This window comes from Elaeis guineensis, chromosome 5, assembly GCF_000442705.2.
Source record: "Elaeis guineensis isolate ETL-2024a chromosome 5, EG11, whole genome shotgun sequence".
NCBI classification, from domain to species: Eukaryota; Viridiplantae; Streptophyta; class Magnoliopsida; order Arecales; family Arecaceae; genus Elaeis; species Elaeis guineensis.
Genome location: NC_025997.2, coordinates 119,661,445 through 119,678,951, shown reverse-complemented (window position 1 = coordinate 119,678,951; position 17,507 = coordinate 119,661,445). Strand labels below are relative to the sequence as shown.

The 17,507-nt window shown below is 43.0% G+C and overlaps 1 protein-coding gene and 1 non-coding gene across 2 annotated transcripts in view; one reads left to right on the top strand and one right to left on the bottom strand.

Moving 5' to 3' along the window:
• LOC105045508 (COP9 signalosome complex subunit 2-like) overlaps nt 1-3,485 on the top strand; it is a 69,221-nt gene extending 65,736 nt beyond the window's left edge. The window contains exons 7-12 of the mRNA XM_010923817.1: nt 1,771-1,958; nt 2,072-2,140; nt 2,240-2,330; nt 2,423-2,556; nt 3,240-3,373; nt 3,427-3,485. Coding sequence (XP_010922119.1) covers nt 1,771-1,958; nt 2,072-2,140; nt 2,240-2,330; nt 2,423-2,556; nt 3,240-3,373; nt 3,427-3,485 — 675 coding nt within the window. The remainder of the gene's footprint in view (nt 1-1,770; nt 1,959-2,071; nt 2,141-2,239; nt 2,331-2,422; nt 2,557-3,239; nt 3,374-3,426) is intronic.
• A 13,443-nt stretch (nt 3,486-16,928) lies between these two features.
• Nucleotides 16,929-17,034, bottom strand: LOC114913677 (small nucleolar RNA R71). Its single transcript, XR_003799593.1, has one exon. It is a non-coding gene; the product is annotated as a small nucleolar RNA R71 (small nucleolar RNA).
• Between the last annotated feature and the right edge of the window lie 473 nt (nt 17,035-17,507).

The window sequence follows — 17,507 nt, the reverse complement described above, 5'->3', positions numbered from 1 at the left end:
CGCCTTTCGCCCAACGCCCCACCCGTGTGGAAGCACGAGCCGATGTGACATCAGGCTCAGGAGTGGGGGGGGCAACTATTGGGATGTACCGACCGACCCTAATGCCGACTCACCAACACCGACTCGTCCGCAACGCCGACTCACCGACGGGTCCTGATGCCCACCCATATGTGAGGATGGACCAACCGACTTCGCCCGACCGACGGTGGGCAACATCGACAGTAACTACCGATCGTGCCCGACCGGAGCGGATCAGCCTAACGACCCCGCACCGCCTCCGATCGCCTAAGGGCCGACCCCCCGCCACCGACTTCCTATCGGATGGGACACCGACGACTCGCCGTCAGTTTGGATGACTGACGTCCCACCTCTATAGGCCCTCCTAGACGCCGGATGAGCGACGTGGGCTGCAGTCCCATCAAGTAAATGCCGTACGAACGCCAGGGGGCATTACCCTGCCAGGAAGCCTGGGGCGCTGTCCTGCTAAGGACGAGAATTAATTTCTAGGACCTGTCAATTTTGTCAACGGCGTGACAACCTCCGGCGATTTGACAACTCTCCAGTTGTCTACATCACCGACGGCGAGGCCATACCGCCTCCTACTATAAATCAGGGAAGGCAACAGTGCTAGGGGGGCTCAAGAGAAGAAAAAAGGCTCAGGCTCTCTCTCTCTTTCTCTCTCTCTCTCCCTCTCCCCGTAGAGCTCCTTGTCTCCTTTTTACTGTTGCCTAGTCTCCTCTCTGACTTGACCGTCGGAGGGTCCCCGTCGGAGCCACCTCCGGTCAGTGTGGACTTTTTTTTACAGACGCTCGTTCCCGACGATCAGGCGACGAGGGGATTGGCCGCAACACATCCATATTCTTTGTAAAGAATTAAACTAGGAGTTTTCCCTTTTCTTTAGTGATTTCAATCGATCAATAGATTATTACATTATTTTATTCCTAAAGAAAAAGAAAGATTATTACATTGCTAATTTACCATCAAATTAATGATGCCTGATCTTTGCTTTCAGTGAAGAAAGGGTTTTTCTTTCTTTTTGTTGTTGTTGTGTGCGTGTGTTGGGTGGGGGTGGGGGGGAGTGGGGGAGGAGGGGGGGTGGTGTGGTGGCCATGTTTGTGCATTAAACAGAGTCTCTCCCTTATCTTCTTCCTCTCCTCCTGCCTAGTCTCACTCGGGCCAACCTTGTGGAACATTTTTGAAACACCTGGTCAGGCCTGGCCCGTTTACATCGTTACCCATTGCTGTCTTTAGACATCTCTTCCACCAATCCTTCAGTGGGAAGGGAACAAGAATCGTCCATGCCAGAAATCAGAGACAGGTAAGCAAGGAGCGGTTGGAGGAGCTCCTAGACTCTTCTAAATCAATTTCCTTGTACATCAATCAGGACTATAATATGTAGCATTTGTAGCAATCATTTATCTTCTTCATGCATTTGAAATTTAGAACAGATAGCATGTTTCCTGGACCCAAATCTAATTTCCTTCTATGGCAATTAGAACCAAATGTTTCAGTTGAAAATAATTGCAAAGTGCATAGGTAAGCACAGACACCACTTGCAGACATGTAGGTGGCTGGAGGTATGCATGGGTGCTGCTTTATCTTAGGTGATCAAAGACAAATATATAAAAAATGGTCAATAGCTCTGTTCTCAAGTGGAATTTGTTCATTGTAAAAATCTGTTTTTGTACTCTTTATGACTTTTCATTATCTAAATATTACTTTCAAACAACCAGTTCATATGAGCTAGGCTCATGTTATAGTCTATGACAGCAATTGTACCAGAACGCCCTTTCAATAAAATCAGCAATGCCACATCCGCGAATCATGGGCATAATCCATGCATGTGGTGGGAAAATGCATATGGCTGAACGACAGTGGGCGGCAGCAGCCACTGATTTCTTTGATGCATTCAAGAACTATGATAAGGCTGGGAATCAGCATCGTATCCAATGCCTTAAGTATGTAGACACAGAAATCCCTTCTTCATTTACTTGATATTATATATAATTTACCAGTTGTTTGGACTTTGCTCTCTTTCTTTTCACGTATGCTGTTTGTCTTCTAATGTCAGATACTTGGTTCTAGCCAAGATGTTAATGGAATCTGAAGTGAATCCATTTGACGGGCAGGAGGCAAAGCCGTAAGTCTACCACTAGTACGCCGTTTTACTTTGCCTATATAAAAATATCTGAGCAGTTGCTCTTTTACCCTGTTACTAATACTTTGTCCTATTTAACAGCTACAAAAATGACCCTGAAATCTTAGCAATGACAAATCTCATGGCAGCATATCAGCGAAATGAGATACTTGAGTTTGAAAAGATCTTGAATGTTGATATCCATTATAATTTTAGTTCTCTACTAGTTAGATTTCAGTGTTATGATGTTTTATGTACCCTCAAATGGCCATTGTTGTTTTGCAGACTAATAGAAGAACTATTATGGATGATCCTTTCATCCACAACTACATTGAGGATCTATTGAAGAACATCAGAACTCAAGTTCTGCTCAAGCTCATTAAGCCATATACCAGAATACGAATCCCTTTCATTTCAAAGGCGATTCTCTTAATCCATTTTATTTCTCCGTTTTGCTTGCATAATTAATTATTTCGCCCTTCTGTTATTTTCTGCTAACTATACATATGCTTTCCTGGTTTTGAAAAAAATTGATGGTTTATGTGCTGATAGAGTTTGTATTGTTTTTGGGCCTCAAAAAACATGCAAGGCTTGATGTAGATTTGCAATGAGCTGCCAGCCATACTGCTCTTTTTATGTGTCACTTGGAACATATCAAACTAGATCTACAGAGTATAAAGCTGAAGACATCTTAATATTATTCCAAACCCACAGATCAGACTGGGTCTGGTTTTCCAAGGTTTTGGTTGGCTTGGTAAAAATCCTTCCTCTCCTCCTTTTGTGACTGGTTATGGTGAAGCTTTTCACCTTTGATCGACCTCATTCCCCCAAGATATTCAAGTTTGTAAATGAAGCTGAACCATCAGGTTATATGATAAGGTTGGATCAGGCCATCTTGTGTTGGATTTAGATTGTGTTCCAGGGTGACATAGGACAGGTTGTTGAGTTACTAATAATCCTTAGGAGGCACCAGTAATGCTTTCAATGATTAATGCACGATTTCCATAGTTTGTTCTCTGGTATGGTTTAAGAGTTTTACCATGCCTGAAATTTTCTCCAAACAAAAGTTGTCTCAGATTAACGTTAAATTTGAATGTGTCCCGGAACTGAATGTGCCAGAGAAAGATGTTGAGCAGCTCTTGGTCTCCTTGATTCTCGACAACCGTATTCAGGGTCACGTTGACCAAGTCAACAAGCTATTACAGCGTAGTGACAGGTCATCATTGTGTAGCTATATTTTAGACTCCTATCCATGGAGTCTTAAACTTAACATTGTGCGAATGCATTATCTGCTATGGACAAATGGAATACTCAACTCCAGTCCCTGTACCAAACCATAAGCAACTGAGTGGCCGAGACCCAGGAGTTTTTAATGTCAAGAAAGCAGCCTAACGTTCTTGGATTTAATTTTCTCAATGCAGAAACCTTGCTTCGAATGCTATCTGCCATCTCTGGTTTCTTGAGTTCACCAAATGTGGATAGCAGGCAAGATTTTCACATCCAAAGCTTCTTGTCACGTTCATGTGCAGCTGTTTAAATGGTTATCAGACACCATTTTTCTAGTGATATGATGCCATTCTCAACAGTGTGCGCTCCTCAAGTGCCACCCTACTTTTCCTGGTTTTGAGTGTAATAAGGAGATGGCGGCAATTTTTAGCTAGTATTGTTGAAGTGTTTTGGAGCTTCTTAATCTAGTGTTTGGGTGACTGGCTATTCTCTGTTTTTTCAAAATATTTTTGTGGTTAAGTTGATCAGCATGTTGTTGGCTTGTGATGTTGGATGCCATGTCAAATTCAACCATCTGGGCCTGATGGTCACACGACCAACATGGTTGATGCCTGTTCTCTGTGCATGTTCAGCCAGCCTGGCTTCTGAACCATTTCCTTCCTTAGGTGGGGTTGCTCTGATTTGCTTGATGCTATCCAATAATGCTGAACCTATTTGTGGTGGAGCATTCGTTTGTCACATGTATCCACCGCTTGACAGTGACTCCACCTTGAGAGATGCTGGAGGCACGCAGGCTAAATAGCATTCATGTTTGACCATGTTAACAAGATGATGCATGCTCTCAAGATCCTCCTGGAAAGTCTGAGCGACATGCTGCTGCATTTCTTGTTTAGTTAAGGTTCACATTTTGTTATGGAATGACACAGCATAGGCTGATTAGATTTCTTTAAGGTGTGATCTGCACTCTTATTATAGAGTCTCACATGCATTTTGAAATGTTTCTGGTAGTGCATTTTGCTTCAGATTGGTGGTAAAGGATGCAAATTTCTGCCTGGTCTTGTCTCAAAAACAGGTCAAGAGAAAAATTTTTGGAGGTCTGCAAGTTTGGATAATCCAGATCCTTATTGCAGGGCTTTGTGGCTGGGTCAGAATCACATTTATCCATAAGTTCAGATAGTCTTTCTGTGGTGCATCAGGTCACAATGGACATGCGTTTGAATGTGTAAATCTAAGAGACTGGCCTTTTACTAATGACTTCTGAGCTTTAAAAATGAGGTCCAAAAAAGGTTGGTTTCAGGTTTACTTAATTTAAGCCACAGTAATTCACTATATGTTTGGTGACTGGCCTGAATCATCATAGTTTAATCGCTCTACTGGGTTCGTGTTCGCCAAACTAAAGCTGGATTTTCAAAATCTGTGTCCAAGGTAGGTCTAAATTCGCATGGACATTTGTAATTATGGGCTCTTATGGGACCTGAATCATTCAGCTTCGGATATGATTTCTTTGCCACATTTCAATTGATCCTTCCCAAAACCCATAATCTTATTCATCTCATGAAAGCGGAGGTTACATTTGTGTGTGTTCAGGTAAAATACAATTGAGATTGTTGTGGGACACAAGTCGAAGCAGAGCAGCTGTCAAAGCCAAATTAAAATAGAATGGAGATGGTTAGAAACAGTCCTAACGTACATTTATTCGGGCAAGAGAACTTCCCCTGAGACCAACTGATTTTTTGTTTTATTTTATTTTTTTGTAGACCTTGAAACCAACCGATTGATGTAGGATCCTGAAATACTAAAGTTGGTAGAATGTCCCACTTTTTGTGGGCCGGAAAAATGATGCTTCAAAGCCCCATTAAATGATTGACCTGGAGTGGCATACTTGCAAGCAAGCTTAGCTTGGTTGAGGATTCACATCAAAGCCAGCTAAGCTACGGGGGAAAAGAAGGAGAAAAGAAACAAAGGGCTGCAGTCTCAATTGTTCACACACACAACTACTTGTACTCAATCTAATGAAAAGTCGTCAGACATTGCAGGTAAGCATTTATTTAGAAGCAGATGCTACTCAATCTAATGAAAAGTCGTCAGACATTGCAGGTAAGCATTTATTTAGAAGCAGATGCATCAAATTGTCGGCGACGAAAAACACATGAGATATACAAGAGTATCACTAAAATTGAAGTTCACTATATATTTTTTAAAAAAATTTATTTTTGCTCAAATCCTAAATTTGCAACATATTCTTTGCTAATAAAATATGATTATAATATAAAAACAAAATTATATTTTTATTAATAATTAGTTTTATTTGCTACGTATTCCATGGTGGAACTTGAGTAACAGATATGGTTTCATCAACAGAGAGAGAATCTACGGGGTGAATTATGCCGTTGTTTCTTCCGGCTTGCCCCCTGAAGAAGGCTTGTATTTAATTGGAGTAACCAGAGCTAGTAATTATCCCACCAAAAAAAAAAAAAGAAAAAGCTAGAGCTAGTAATTCAACTTCGTGAGTACAGCCTCCGCAAATTCCTTTTATTTTAATCCAGGCCATGCGAGGATATGTCCAGTAAACTCGGTCAAAAAGTTACAAAACCAGAGCAGATTGGTACAAAAGGACAACGTATTTAATGTCTTCCATACGTACGGTCATTATCACGCACTTAAGACAGTTCTCAATTTTGCTCCATGGCCAATCCCACTTAATCCATAGGATTCTTCGGCCCACCTTCCGTACTAATTTTTGAATATTTTATTTTTTAAGTTTCATGGATTTATATATACTTATTTTAATTAATTAATTATCTGTTTTATCAGAAAAAAATTAATTTCCAATTATCCGATCGCCTCGATCACCATTTTCACATGGCAACTGTTTCATGACATGCCCATGTTGGCTGCAATAATTAGGTGTAGGTGGCAAAAAGTGACGTGACCAGCCACGAGAGTGCCCGTTTTGAAAACATGTAGAGAAATGTCAACAGTTTGAATCACTAAAGATTTGTTTTTTTTTTTTTTAATTTTTTTTTGGGGTCCAAGGTTCACCTTTGTTAGGATTTGACGCCTCGAGATTCAGCCCACATTGAGCCCACAGTGAGGTTCGCGGCGAAAAACGGAGTCCAACGAGACCAAGATCACCTGAATCGGAGCTCGGATGGAGAAGATACGAGCTTTCGAAGATAGCACGAAAACCGAGGCGGCGGAGGACCGCCGGCGACCGGCGGCGGGCGGCAGCGGCGCAGCCGCAGGCGGCGGCGCGCGGGACGCGCGTCCCAGGCCCGCTGGCCCGCGTGGGACGCGGGACCCAGGCCCGGGCGGGACGCGGGACCCAGGCCCGCGCGGGACGCGCGTCCCAGGCCCAGGCCCACGCGGGACGCGCGACCCAGGCCCAGGCCCGCGCGGAACGCGCGGCCTGCTGGCCCTTGCCCCGGTCCACCGTGGACCGGGTGGTCCACGGCGCGGCCTGTGGACCGCGTGGACGTTTCCCACTCGATTCTCGCGGTCCACGGCCCTATTCCGTGGACCGGAGCGCGATCTAAGGGTCCAGAGAGCTCCCGGTGTTGATCGGACGGCTTGGGACGTGATTTGGCTTGATTAAGGATTCCTAATCACCCTCTAACCTATGTTTAAGGTTTTAAAAGGCCTGAGACACAACAGAGAACGAGCGGTTTGGTTTCTCGCCGCCGTACGAACCGAGGAGAGAGAGAGAGGCGTGAGGCGCTGTGAGAGAAGGAGCAGGAGGCTCCTGGACAGCGGTCGCCAGGCTCTTCAGGGGTTCAGGGGGTCTCCAAGAGAGAGAGAGCTTTTGTGAGGGGAACTTCATGTGAGAGAGAATTGGGTGTACAAGGGTTGAGGGTGAGGTCTCCTCTTATAAAATTTTCTTTTCATAGTGAAGTTTGCATGCCCCGTGGAGGCGAGCCCTTTTGTGGCTGATCCACGTATTTTGATTGTTTTTCCTTTTGTTTTGTTTCTTCTTTCTTCCTGCTGCATCGCGTGGTACTGAAAGGATCTTGGGAGGTGGTGTCCTGGCCAGACATCCACCCAACAAGTGGTATCAGAGCAAGGCGGTACAAGGACGCAGATTGCAGTGGTGGTGAGCAAGACTGAAGATGGAGAAAACAGGAACAATCAGGATGGAGATCAACAAGTTTGATGGTAAGAGCAATTTCTCCTTGTGGCAGGCAAGGGTGAAGGACGTGCTCATCCAACAGGGGTTGATCGAAGCTCTCTTGTGCGATGAGAAACCGACCACCATGGAGGTGCGGGATTGGAAACGGCTACAGATGCAGGCGGTGAGTACCATCCGCATGTACCTGGCGGATGAGGTGGTGATCCATGTGCTGAGCGAGACTTCCCCGACGGTGCTGTGGTCGAAGCTCGAGGAGTTGTACATGGCGAAGTCTCTCACCAACACTCTTTTCCTCTGGAGGCAGTTTTACCAACTGCGGATGACTGAGGGACAGAGCGTGCAGGAGCATCTGAGCCACTTCCAGAAGATCCTCACCGACCTTCTCAGCGTTGGCGAGAACGTTGAGGAGAAGACCAGGGCGCTGGTTTTGCTGGCGTCGCTTCCTTCTTCGTACGAGTCCTTGGTGACTGCTCTTCTAGTGGGGAAGAGCACTATCAAGATGGACGAGGTCACCGCGGCGATACTCCAGAACGAGGTTCTCAGGAGGGAGAACCCAGCTTCGAGCTCAGGTGGCGATAGCTCAGCTTTGGTGGCTTCTGGAGGTGCAGGAGGCGGTAGACGGAGCGACAGGAGATCGCATCGAGGGCGGTCTAAGTCCAGGAGGGACTTGAGCAAAACCAGGTGTTACCGGTGTGAAGAGTTGGGGCATCTAGCCAGAGATTGCCCTCAACTGAAAAATCGGACGGTGGCTGCTGTAGCGACGGCCGGCAGCGATTCAGATGGAGATGTCCTGGAGATATCTGACGAGGTATCTACTTCTTCCCAGCAGTGGATATTAGATTCTGCATGCCCCTATCATGTGTGTTGCAGAGAGGAGCAGTTTGACTCCCTGGAGAACAGTGAGAGCACTGTATATCTGCCGGATGGATCGAGCTGTGCGATCAGAGGCATTGGGACGGTCAGCTGGAGGACACATGACGGTGTAGTGAGGAGATTGGGGGAGGTCCGATACATACCCAATTTCAGGCGGAATCTTATCTCACTTAGCAGACTGGATTCGAGAGGCTACAGGACGGTAGCTGGTGGAGGAATCCTGAGGGTGCTACGCGGCGATAGGATTGTGCTGGAGGGGAAGAAGGGGAGCAGAGGACATTATTACCTGGCAGGGAGTCCAGTGCGAGGTGGAGCATCGGGAGCCAGGTGGAGCCCAGAGCGAGGTGGAGCTCCAGGAGGCGGATCGGGCACGAGACAGGAGACTCGGGAGGACGAGAGGCGACGTCGCAAGGTAAGATTCCTATTGCCGCAGGATGATGCCCCGAGCAGGTCTCAGGTCAGGAGGAGCACAGCATACGACGGAGATGGGATCGAGCAGCCTGGCTCGACTCCCATGTTTGCCCATCCATGATCAGCAGGCGATTGCCCCAGGGCATGGGGGCGAGGAGATCCAGATGCTCTTGAAGTTTGGAGGAGGCCGAATATCGAGTCGAGGTGGAGATTGTTAGGATTTGACGCCTCGAGATTCAGCCCACATTGAGCCCACAGTGAGGTTCGCGGCGAAAAACGGAGTCCAACGAGACCAAGATCACCTGAATCGGAGCTCGGATGGAGAAGATACGAGCTTTCGAAGATAGCACGAAAACCGAGGCGGCGGAGGACCGCCGGCGACCGGCGGCGGGCGGCAGCGGCGCGGCCGCAGGCGGCGGCGCGCGGGACGCGCGTCCCAGGCCCGCTGGCCCGCGTGGGACGCGGGACCCAGGCCCGGGCGGGACGCGGGACCCAGGCCCGCGCGGGACGCGCGTCCCAGGCCCAGGCCCACGCGGGACGCGCGACCCAGGCCCAGGCCCGCGCGGGACGCGCGACCCAGCGGCCTGCTGGCCCTTGCCCCGGTCCACCGTGGACCGGGTGGTCCACGGCGCGGCCTGTGGACCGCGTGGACGTTTCCCACTCGATTCTCGCGGTCCACGGCCCTATTCCGTGGACCGGAGCGCGATCTAAGGGTCCAGAGAGCTCCCGGTGTTGATCGGACGGCTTGGGACGTGATTTGGCTTGATTAAGGATTCCTAATCACCCTCTAACCTATGTTTAAGGTTTTAAAAGGCCTGAGACACAACAGAGAACGAGCGGTTTGGTTTCTCGCCGCCGTACGAACCGAGGAGAGAGAGAGAGGCGTGAGGCGCTGTGAGAGAAGGAGCAGGAGGCTCCTGGACAGCGGTCGCCAGGCTCTTCAGGGGTTCAGGGGGTCTCCAAGAGAGAGAGAGCTTTTGTGAGGGGAACTTCATGTGAGAGAGAATTGGGTGTACAAGGGTTGAGGGTGAGGTCTCCTCTTATAAAATTTTCTTTTCATAGTGAAGTTTGCATGCCCCGTGGAGGCGAGCCCTTTTGTGGCTGATCCACGTATTTTGATTGTTTTTCCTTTTGTTTTGTTTCTTCTTTCTTCCTGCTGCATCGCGTGGTACTGAAAGGATCTTGGGAGGTGGTGTCCTGGCCAGACATCCACCCAACAACCTTACTTTCAAATTCACAGAAATGAGCGCTTCTTCTTCTTCTTCTTCTTCTTCTTCTTCTTCTTCTTCTTCTTCTTCTTTAATGATTTGTTTTTAACTTAACTTGAACACCATATCCCTGCCCTTGGAAAACTATTTTTGCGCATGCATCACCTTATATTGCATAACGTTATACTCAATATGAGGTTCTTAAATTGACTCCACTGGACATGAGAAATAATTTCTCATAGCATGCGGGCTTGAACAATTTTTGTCTTGCTCACTTGAATCTAGTAAAACAGCATCTTAGACACTATAATTCTACACTTTAAGCTTCTTTTTGGTCATTTATTATCAAACAAATATCTGTTTTCTTTCGTTCAGATTTTGGACTAATACAGTCTTTATTTCAAATCCTCTTCTTCTGTCCCCCTCTCAGCTCCTTTGGAGAAGGTTTGCATCATTCACACGGAAGACGAATCCACCTTTGGATTACTCATTAATCACTTTGAGATCTCTACAGGCAGATGATTGGCGAAGTTTGGAGTTTTTTGAGATATGGATGGTGGGTGATCCAATGGTGGATTATATGAAGGAAGGTGAATCCATCTATCATGTGAAAGATACAATCCCAATCTAACTTTCTTTTCAATACATGGTCAAACTTGAGACAATAATTATGAGAATGGCTAGCTTTACTAACACATGCTTTTCTTTTGGAAGGATGGATCTATTATTGGAAACTCCACATTTTTTTTTGTGGTAGACAAAACTATAAAGATTTAACGTTGAAGAAAAGCTATGAAAATGATGGTTTTGTATATTTGCAAGACCTTTAGGCTTTTGCAGGAATTGTTGTTAGCTAGGTGTACGTTTTGGGGCAGGGCATTTAATGTCGGATTAAAAGCATGAAATGGATATTTTGTGGCTGCATCTCTCCACTTATTTTGATATGGAACTTCTTCAGCAGTGGCCCATGGTTTGTCTTTGTTTTCTAGTTCATTTGATATCCATATTTGGTCCATGAATTGACAATTTTTTTTCAATACATTCAAGAATTTTCTAAAAAATATTATAGAAAATCCCAAATCATGTTTACCAACGAGAGAAGTAAGTTTGGAGCAAACTACATTTGCAAGCTCGTTGTCAGCTGTAATCTAAACAACAATTGCATTCTACATGCCGCAAGGCTCATGAATCGATTCCAATGGCCCCATGTCATTGTGGTCATATAGTCTAAATGGCAACCACATATTGAGTGATCTAGAGTTCAGTCAATGAGATGTTTGAGTTAAAATGGTAGGAAAAGAGAGGTATTATATATCTGAATAATCACACACACACACAGAAAAACAACGTCTTGGACAAAAAAGAACATTATTAACACCATCACTACTACAAATCGATATATTAGTTTATAAAGTCCTTGAATATTTCCTGAATATTTTGTTAGAACATGCGAATGATTCCTATACTTGGAGAGCTGCTCAATGATTCATGAACAAAAATGTATTTCTTCATAGCAGTCTGGATTATCATTACAACCAATGAAAGGATATTTGATAGCACATAAGAAGTTTATAATCTAAAGCAAAGTAAGCAAGCTGACCCCATACTTGGTAAATCTCTCCCTCCCTCCTTCTAATTCCATTACTCCGCGGACGATGATGATTTGCCAACCGGCATATTTGTCGGTACCGGTTCTATTTACTTTATTAATCTGAAAAATATGATCGCTGTCAAATTACCGTGCTATTTATTGCAGCCTTACTCCGATGGATAGTTGGTAGTCGGTCAGGAGCCGACTAGGAGTTGTGCCTGTCAATTGATGGGGAGATTGCCGATGGATGAAGTATCATCGCCGGAGAAAGTGCACACAGTCAAGATCAAGATAAAGGATGATGACTGAGTTTAGGAGAAGTGGTGCTGGGCTCCGCTCGATGTCAAGAAAAAAAGACCTACAAAATAAATCTCATCGGAGATGACTTCGACGAAGATCCTCTGATGCTCAAGTCAGTGAGTGAATGGCTTAAGAGGAGAGAGTAACAGAGTTTCTGGGTTATGAGATAGTGTGTTTTTGTATATCTGGAGGGGTCTCCGCTTACCTTTATTTATAGAAGGAGCAAAATGAATGATGATAGGATAGACGATCATATCATTTATATCATGTCGTATGACGTTGCACGGTACCGTGTGAGCGTCTTTAAATGCTGGCGACGAGCATGCCTTATATTCGGTGCGCACACGACGGCGGACGTCATAGGACGTGGGGCGTAATAAATGACCCCTGGGGTGCATTTAATGAGATTGTAGTATTTCATCATGGCGTACAACGAGCCGGTTAGAGTATGGTATCTGAGTGACATAACCTTGATGTGGCTTCTTCGAGTCATATGATGGCCATAGTCGGTAGAGATCCATATTGTCTGAGTAGGGATGATGGGATTGTCGAGGTGCCTTATCTTCGTTTGGCGTAGTCGGCTGTCAACCGACTATTAGGTCGGTTATAGAACGAGCAGCTGTGGGAGGCATGTTAGTCGGGATGGTGCCGACCAGGGACGAGCAGCCTTCAATCGGCTGTATGTTAGTGACAGCGTTTGACGTCTGCTCTGCTGGGGGAGAACTTTGTATATCCGAGCTGGGTTAATTGTTGATTAGTCGATGCAGTTTTTATAGTCGGTTCAAAGACGGATAGATAGAGTAGTCAGATAGGTGATGGGAAGCTCCTCCAACACTATCAATCCTAAATGAGCCTCTAAATACATCAAATACAAATCATGTGAATCAAATAAGATGTAAAAAATCAAATGAAATTTATATGAGGTCAATCATTGAGCAAGTGTATTCTAGAGTTTCAGTGCAATTAGAAGGATAGACCCTCAGTTGGGCTCTCCACGTGTTGAAGAACACATGGAGGAAGTGAAAAATCTCATTTAGACTCCATGATCTAGACCATACACGACAGGGACAGAGGAATATTTATTTCCCGGGTCACAGCACCAGTGTGTCCCCAAATGCTATAGGAGATTGATGCAGTGATCAGAGAAGTAAATGGCATTGGGAAGCAGATTGCTTGTATAATAGGCAATGATTTGTCCTCCGTGAAACACGCCATGCCACTCCAGACAAATCCTCTGTCATGCTCTTTCCCTTGAAGACATATCTCCTGTTTGTGTGAAGGACAAGCCCTGACAAGTTAGAGGACTCCGAAATCCCAATCCAAGTGCCTTTTCTTGAGTGTCTAACAGCCAAACAGAGGTCCATGAACTCGGACAACTTGTGGCTCATGTCCTTCAACGGTTTTACCAAGTGAGATATTTTTAGAATGTAATTTGGTTCATGGCCTCGGAAGGATCAGTCGGCAAAACCTCATCCGTCCAAAAATTGATGAATAGATGAATCCAATTTAATTTTTGTCCGATTTCAATCTCATGAATTTTTTTTCCTGAGTCAATGCTCGAATTTTTTAAATACTCGATGAAGATTTTTTCAAGGTCTGCACAATCAGAGGTGGCGAGATAGGATAGAGAGTTGGCTCGGACATTCTCAGAGCAAGAGATGTGAGAAATTTTAAAATAATCAAAATATGATTGTAGAGACTTAAGCCTTTGTAAATATCTAGAGAGAAATAGAGTCTCGGGCTGCATATTCTTTTCGGAATTGTCTGGCGATGAGTTGCAAATTGGTGAATATCTGTAGGTGCTTGACACTGAGATCCTTAGCAATCTTGAGTCCGACTATTTGGACCTCATACTCCGCTTGGTTGTTTGAAGCTTTGAAGTTGAATCGAAGAGCATATTTGGTCACCATTCTGTCAATATTGGTCAAGATCAGGCCCGTGCCACACCCTTGAGTGTTTGAAGCTCCATCAACGTGCAAAATCTAGACGGGCTCTTAAGTGCTTTCTGTGGAGTTGCCTTCGACTTGATCATTGTTTGTCGGGGTACATTCAACGATGAAGTCGGCGAGAATTTGAGATTTTATTGACATTCTTGGGATAAAAGAAAGGTCAAACTCGGTGAACTCGACTGCCCACTTTGCCATTCTTCTCGAGGTATCCGATCTGTGAAGTATAGACCTTAAGGGGAGGTTGGTAAGAACTTTTATTGAATGGGCCTGGAAGTAGGACCGTTGATGAATACTTAAGTTAGGATGCTAGAGGCACTAAATATTGTAATCACTAATGTTATTTTATTAAGAATTTAATGCTATCTAGTCTATTTTGCAGGTAATTGGGAGTTTGGGTTCATACGATTCAATTTGGACTCAAATTGGTTCAGATTTGAGTGAACCAAGCAATCAGCTCTTATTTCAGTGTGAACGCAACTTAAAGATCAAGGGTCAAGAAGCAACCTCTCCAATCAAAGGCTCAGATTAAAAGATAAATGAAACTAAGTGTGAATATGACTTATTGATCAATGGAGCAGAATCAATATGAAGATCCAAGGGTCCTTATTCACACTCCCATCTCTCTTTTCATGAAACTCTAGCCTCCTCACTCTATAAATAGAACCCCAAGGTCTCCCTCTTTTTTAATCAAGCCAACCCCTAAGTTCTCTTCAAGCTTCTCTCTTTCTCTCTCCCTCTTTCTCTTCTTCATAAGTCTAAGGGAGGTACTAACCCTAGCACAACATATTCCTCCATAGATCCCTTTTTCACATCCTATCAAATCTAAGAGAGGTTCTAATCCTAGTGCCGCTACCCTTTCTCTATTACATATCCGCTTCCATCAACCTTTCTTCCTTGGAGTTTCTGTACCTAGCCTTCCAGCCATCCTGTCACTGTCTGCACGGAGAAAGACAAAAGATTCAAGGAGACACATCCATCATGGGGCGCAGTAAGAAGATCAACTTGGTTTATTTGTCTTGTATCGTAATTTTATTTCTTTTCTTTATGTATACTTCTTTATTAGATTAATAAAAAATAATTTTATTTTTCATATTTCTTTTCTTTCTTAGTTTTTTTATAATTTATTATTTTTTTATATTTTCAAAACAATCAACTAAGATTCCTGCGGATCGATCCCGACTCACCCTATCTACATAGTAGTGAGTAGGGTTAATTTTGGTGTGCTACGATACGCATCAAATTTTGGCACCATTGCCGGAGATTTTGGTGTGATTATTTTGAAAAAAAAAATCTATAAAATAAAAAAAATATTTTACTACTTTTTAGATTTTTATTTCTTATTTTAGATTGCTTGATTTTCTTTTATGTATTCTTTTTCAAAATTTCTGCCTCATATTACTCTTCGTATATGATAGATTTACTATTTTATATTTAAATTTCTTTATTTGCATGCATAGAAATATTTTTTACTTCCTATAATCTAGCAATTTACTATTTTCTATAGATTAGAATAATTTACTGTTTTATATAATTAGTGATTTTCTACTTCATAAGTAGATTAGACTCTTAGTCTTTTATTTGGATTACGTAGTTACTTTTTATTCTTAATTGTGAGATTACCTTATTTGCATAGTTAAGTAGTTATCTTATTTATTATTGCCTATTATTCCTAGTGATTTACTGCTTTCTATAGTTTAGAAAAATTTATTACTCTAAAAGTAGATTTGATTTATTGCTTTATTTGTAGAATACCTACTTGCCTTTTAATCTTAGTATGATTTACTTTTCATTTAGTTAGATTCATTTAATTTTCTAATATCTAATTAACCTAATTTAAAAACTTACTTTTTATTTTTTCTTGCTAAAAGATAACATAATATAAAAGGAATACAATGATAATACATAACATTTGACTAATATAAATAAATCAATTAAATTTTAAAATCTACTTAACATGTTTGGACATCTTTTCCTTTTGCATTGCATATTTTCATAAAAAAAAAAATCTTAAGAGCAAAATCCTAATCAACATAAGGTGGAGATTTCATCACCCTTTCTTGATCCATAAATCACCACATTGTAATTACATTAATCTAAACTTCTAATTTAAAATCGATTAAACATTGACCCTTAAGAATTCTCGAGCTCAGTAGGACAAGGAACCCTAAAAGTTAGACCGGATTCAAGTTAGTCAGTTTAATTGGTGTCTAGAAAAGTGGTTCAGGGATTACATCCTGAAGGAAGGTGGTTCATTAATTGGTTCCGTTCGCTAATCTGGCCAATACAATTGGTGTCTAAGGAAAGCAACGGGGGGACCCCCACCAACCTTATACTTACCTGGTTAGTTGAGCGGCTAGTCTGCTACTTGGAGTACTTGAAGGTGACCTTGATAGTTAGGAGCTGTCTAGATCTAGAATAACCCATAGATAGGATTGATTGAATCACTTGATTATTGACTAAAAATATCAAATCTAATTAATTCTTCTCTATCTTCTTAGCATTAGAACTCCTAGGTTCTCTTCTTTAAAATTCTTTTCCCTCCTCCTACTCTCCTCTTCTCTTTCAAAAAAAAAATTTGTTGAAATTAAAACTCGTGAGATCTTTTGGGTGCATGCTAGGACGCCGATCATTATAACCTAATTTACACCCATTAGATCTAGAGCTAGAAAAAATGATTTGAATAAACCAAATCAAAACCATGGATCCAAAACAAGAGACTGATCCACCACGATAATTGAGAGAGTATTTTACTCCCTCATCTTACACTTACTCGTCATGTATCTAACCTCCTCCTGTGGAGGTGGTATAATACGAAATCAAGTCTAGCATTATTCAAATGCTTCCATCATTATTCAAATGCTTCTATCATTCTATGGACTGACGAATGAGGATCCGTATAAACACTTGGATGAATTTCTTAAGATATGCTCCACAGTAAAAATCCAAAACTTCTCCGATGATGCCCTCAGGTTGAAACTGTTCTCTTTTTCACTTAAGGACAAAATCAATCATTGGTTAAACTCCCTAGATTCCATAATCATTTCAACTTGGGACCATTTTCAAAGAGAATTCCTCAAGAAATACTTTTCAAATGAAAAAATGAATCAAATTAGAAAAGCCATCACTAGTTTTTCTCAATTGGATGATGAACTTTTTCATGAGACATGGAAAAGGTTAAGAGATCTTAATCGTAAATGCCCCCACCATGCTGTCCCCAAATGATAACTTGTTTAGTGTTTCTATGATGGTCTATCGAAGAAACACTGATAAATGATCGATGCATCGTGTGGTGGGACATTCATGCTAAAGAGTGAGGATGAGGCTTGGCAGCTCTTTGAAACATTAGTGAGAACTCCCTACATCACATGTTTGCCACCTCTAGAGAACAACCCATGTCTCAACAGAAAAGAGGTGGAATCTATCAGATTGGAAATGTTATGGATATCCACAGTAAGGTAGATGAGTTGTCCCAAAAATTAGATCATCTTCTGAATACCGGACACTCTTCAATTCTACCTAATCCAGTGCAAGATCTTTGTGTATTGTGTGCAAGCCCGACTCATTTTGTTAGTGAATGTCCAATCGTACCTCAATTTTTTGAATTTGTGCATGAGCAGGTCCAGCAAGCTCAAGCCCAACAAGCTCGTAGATCAAAAAATAATCCATATTCGAACACTTATAACCT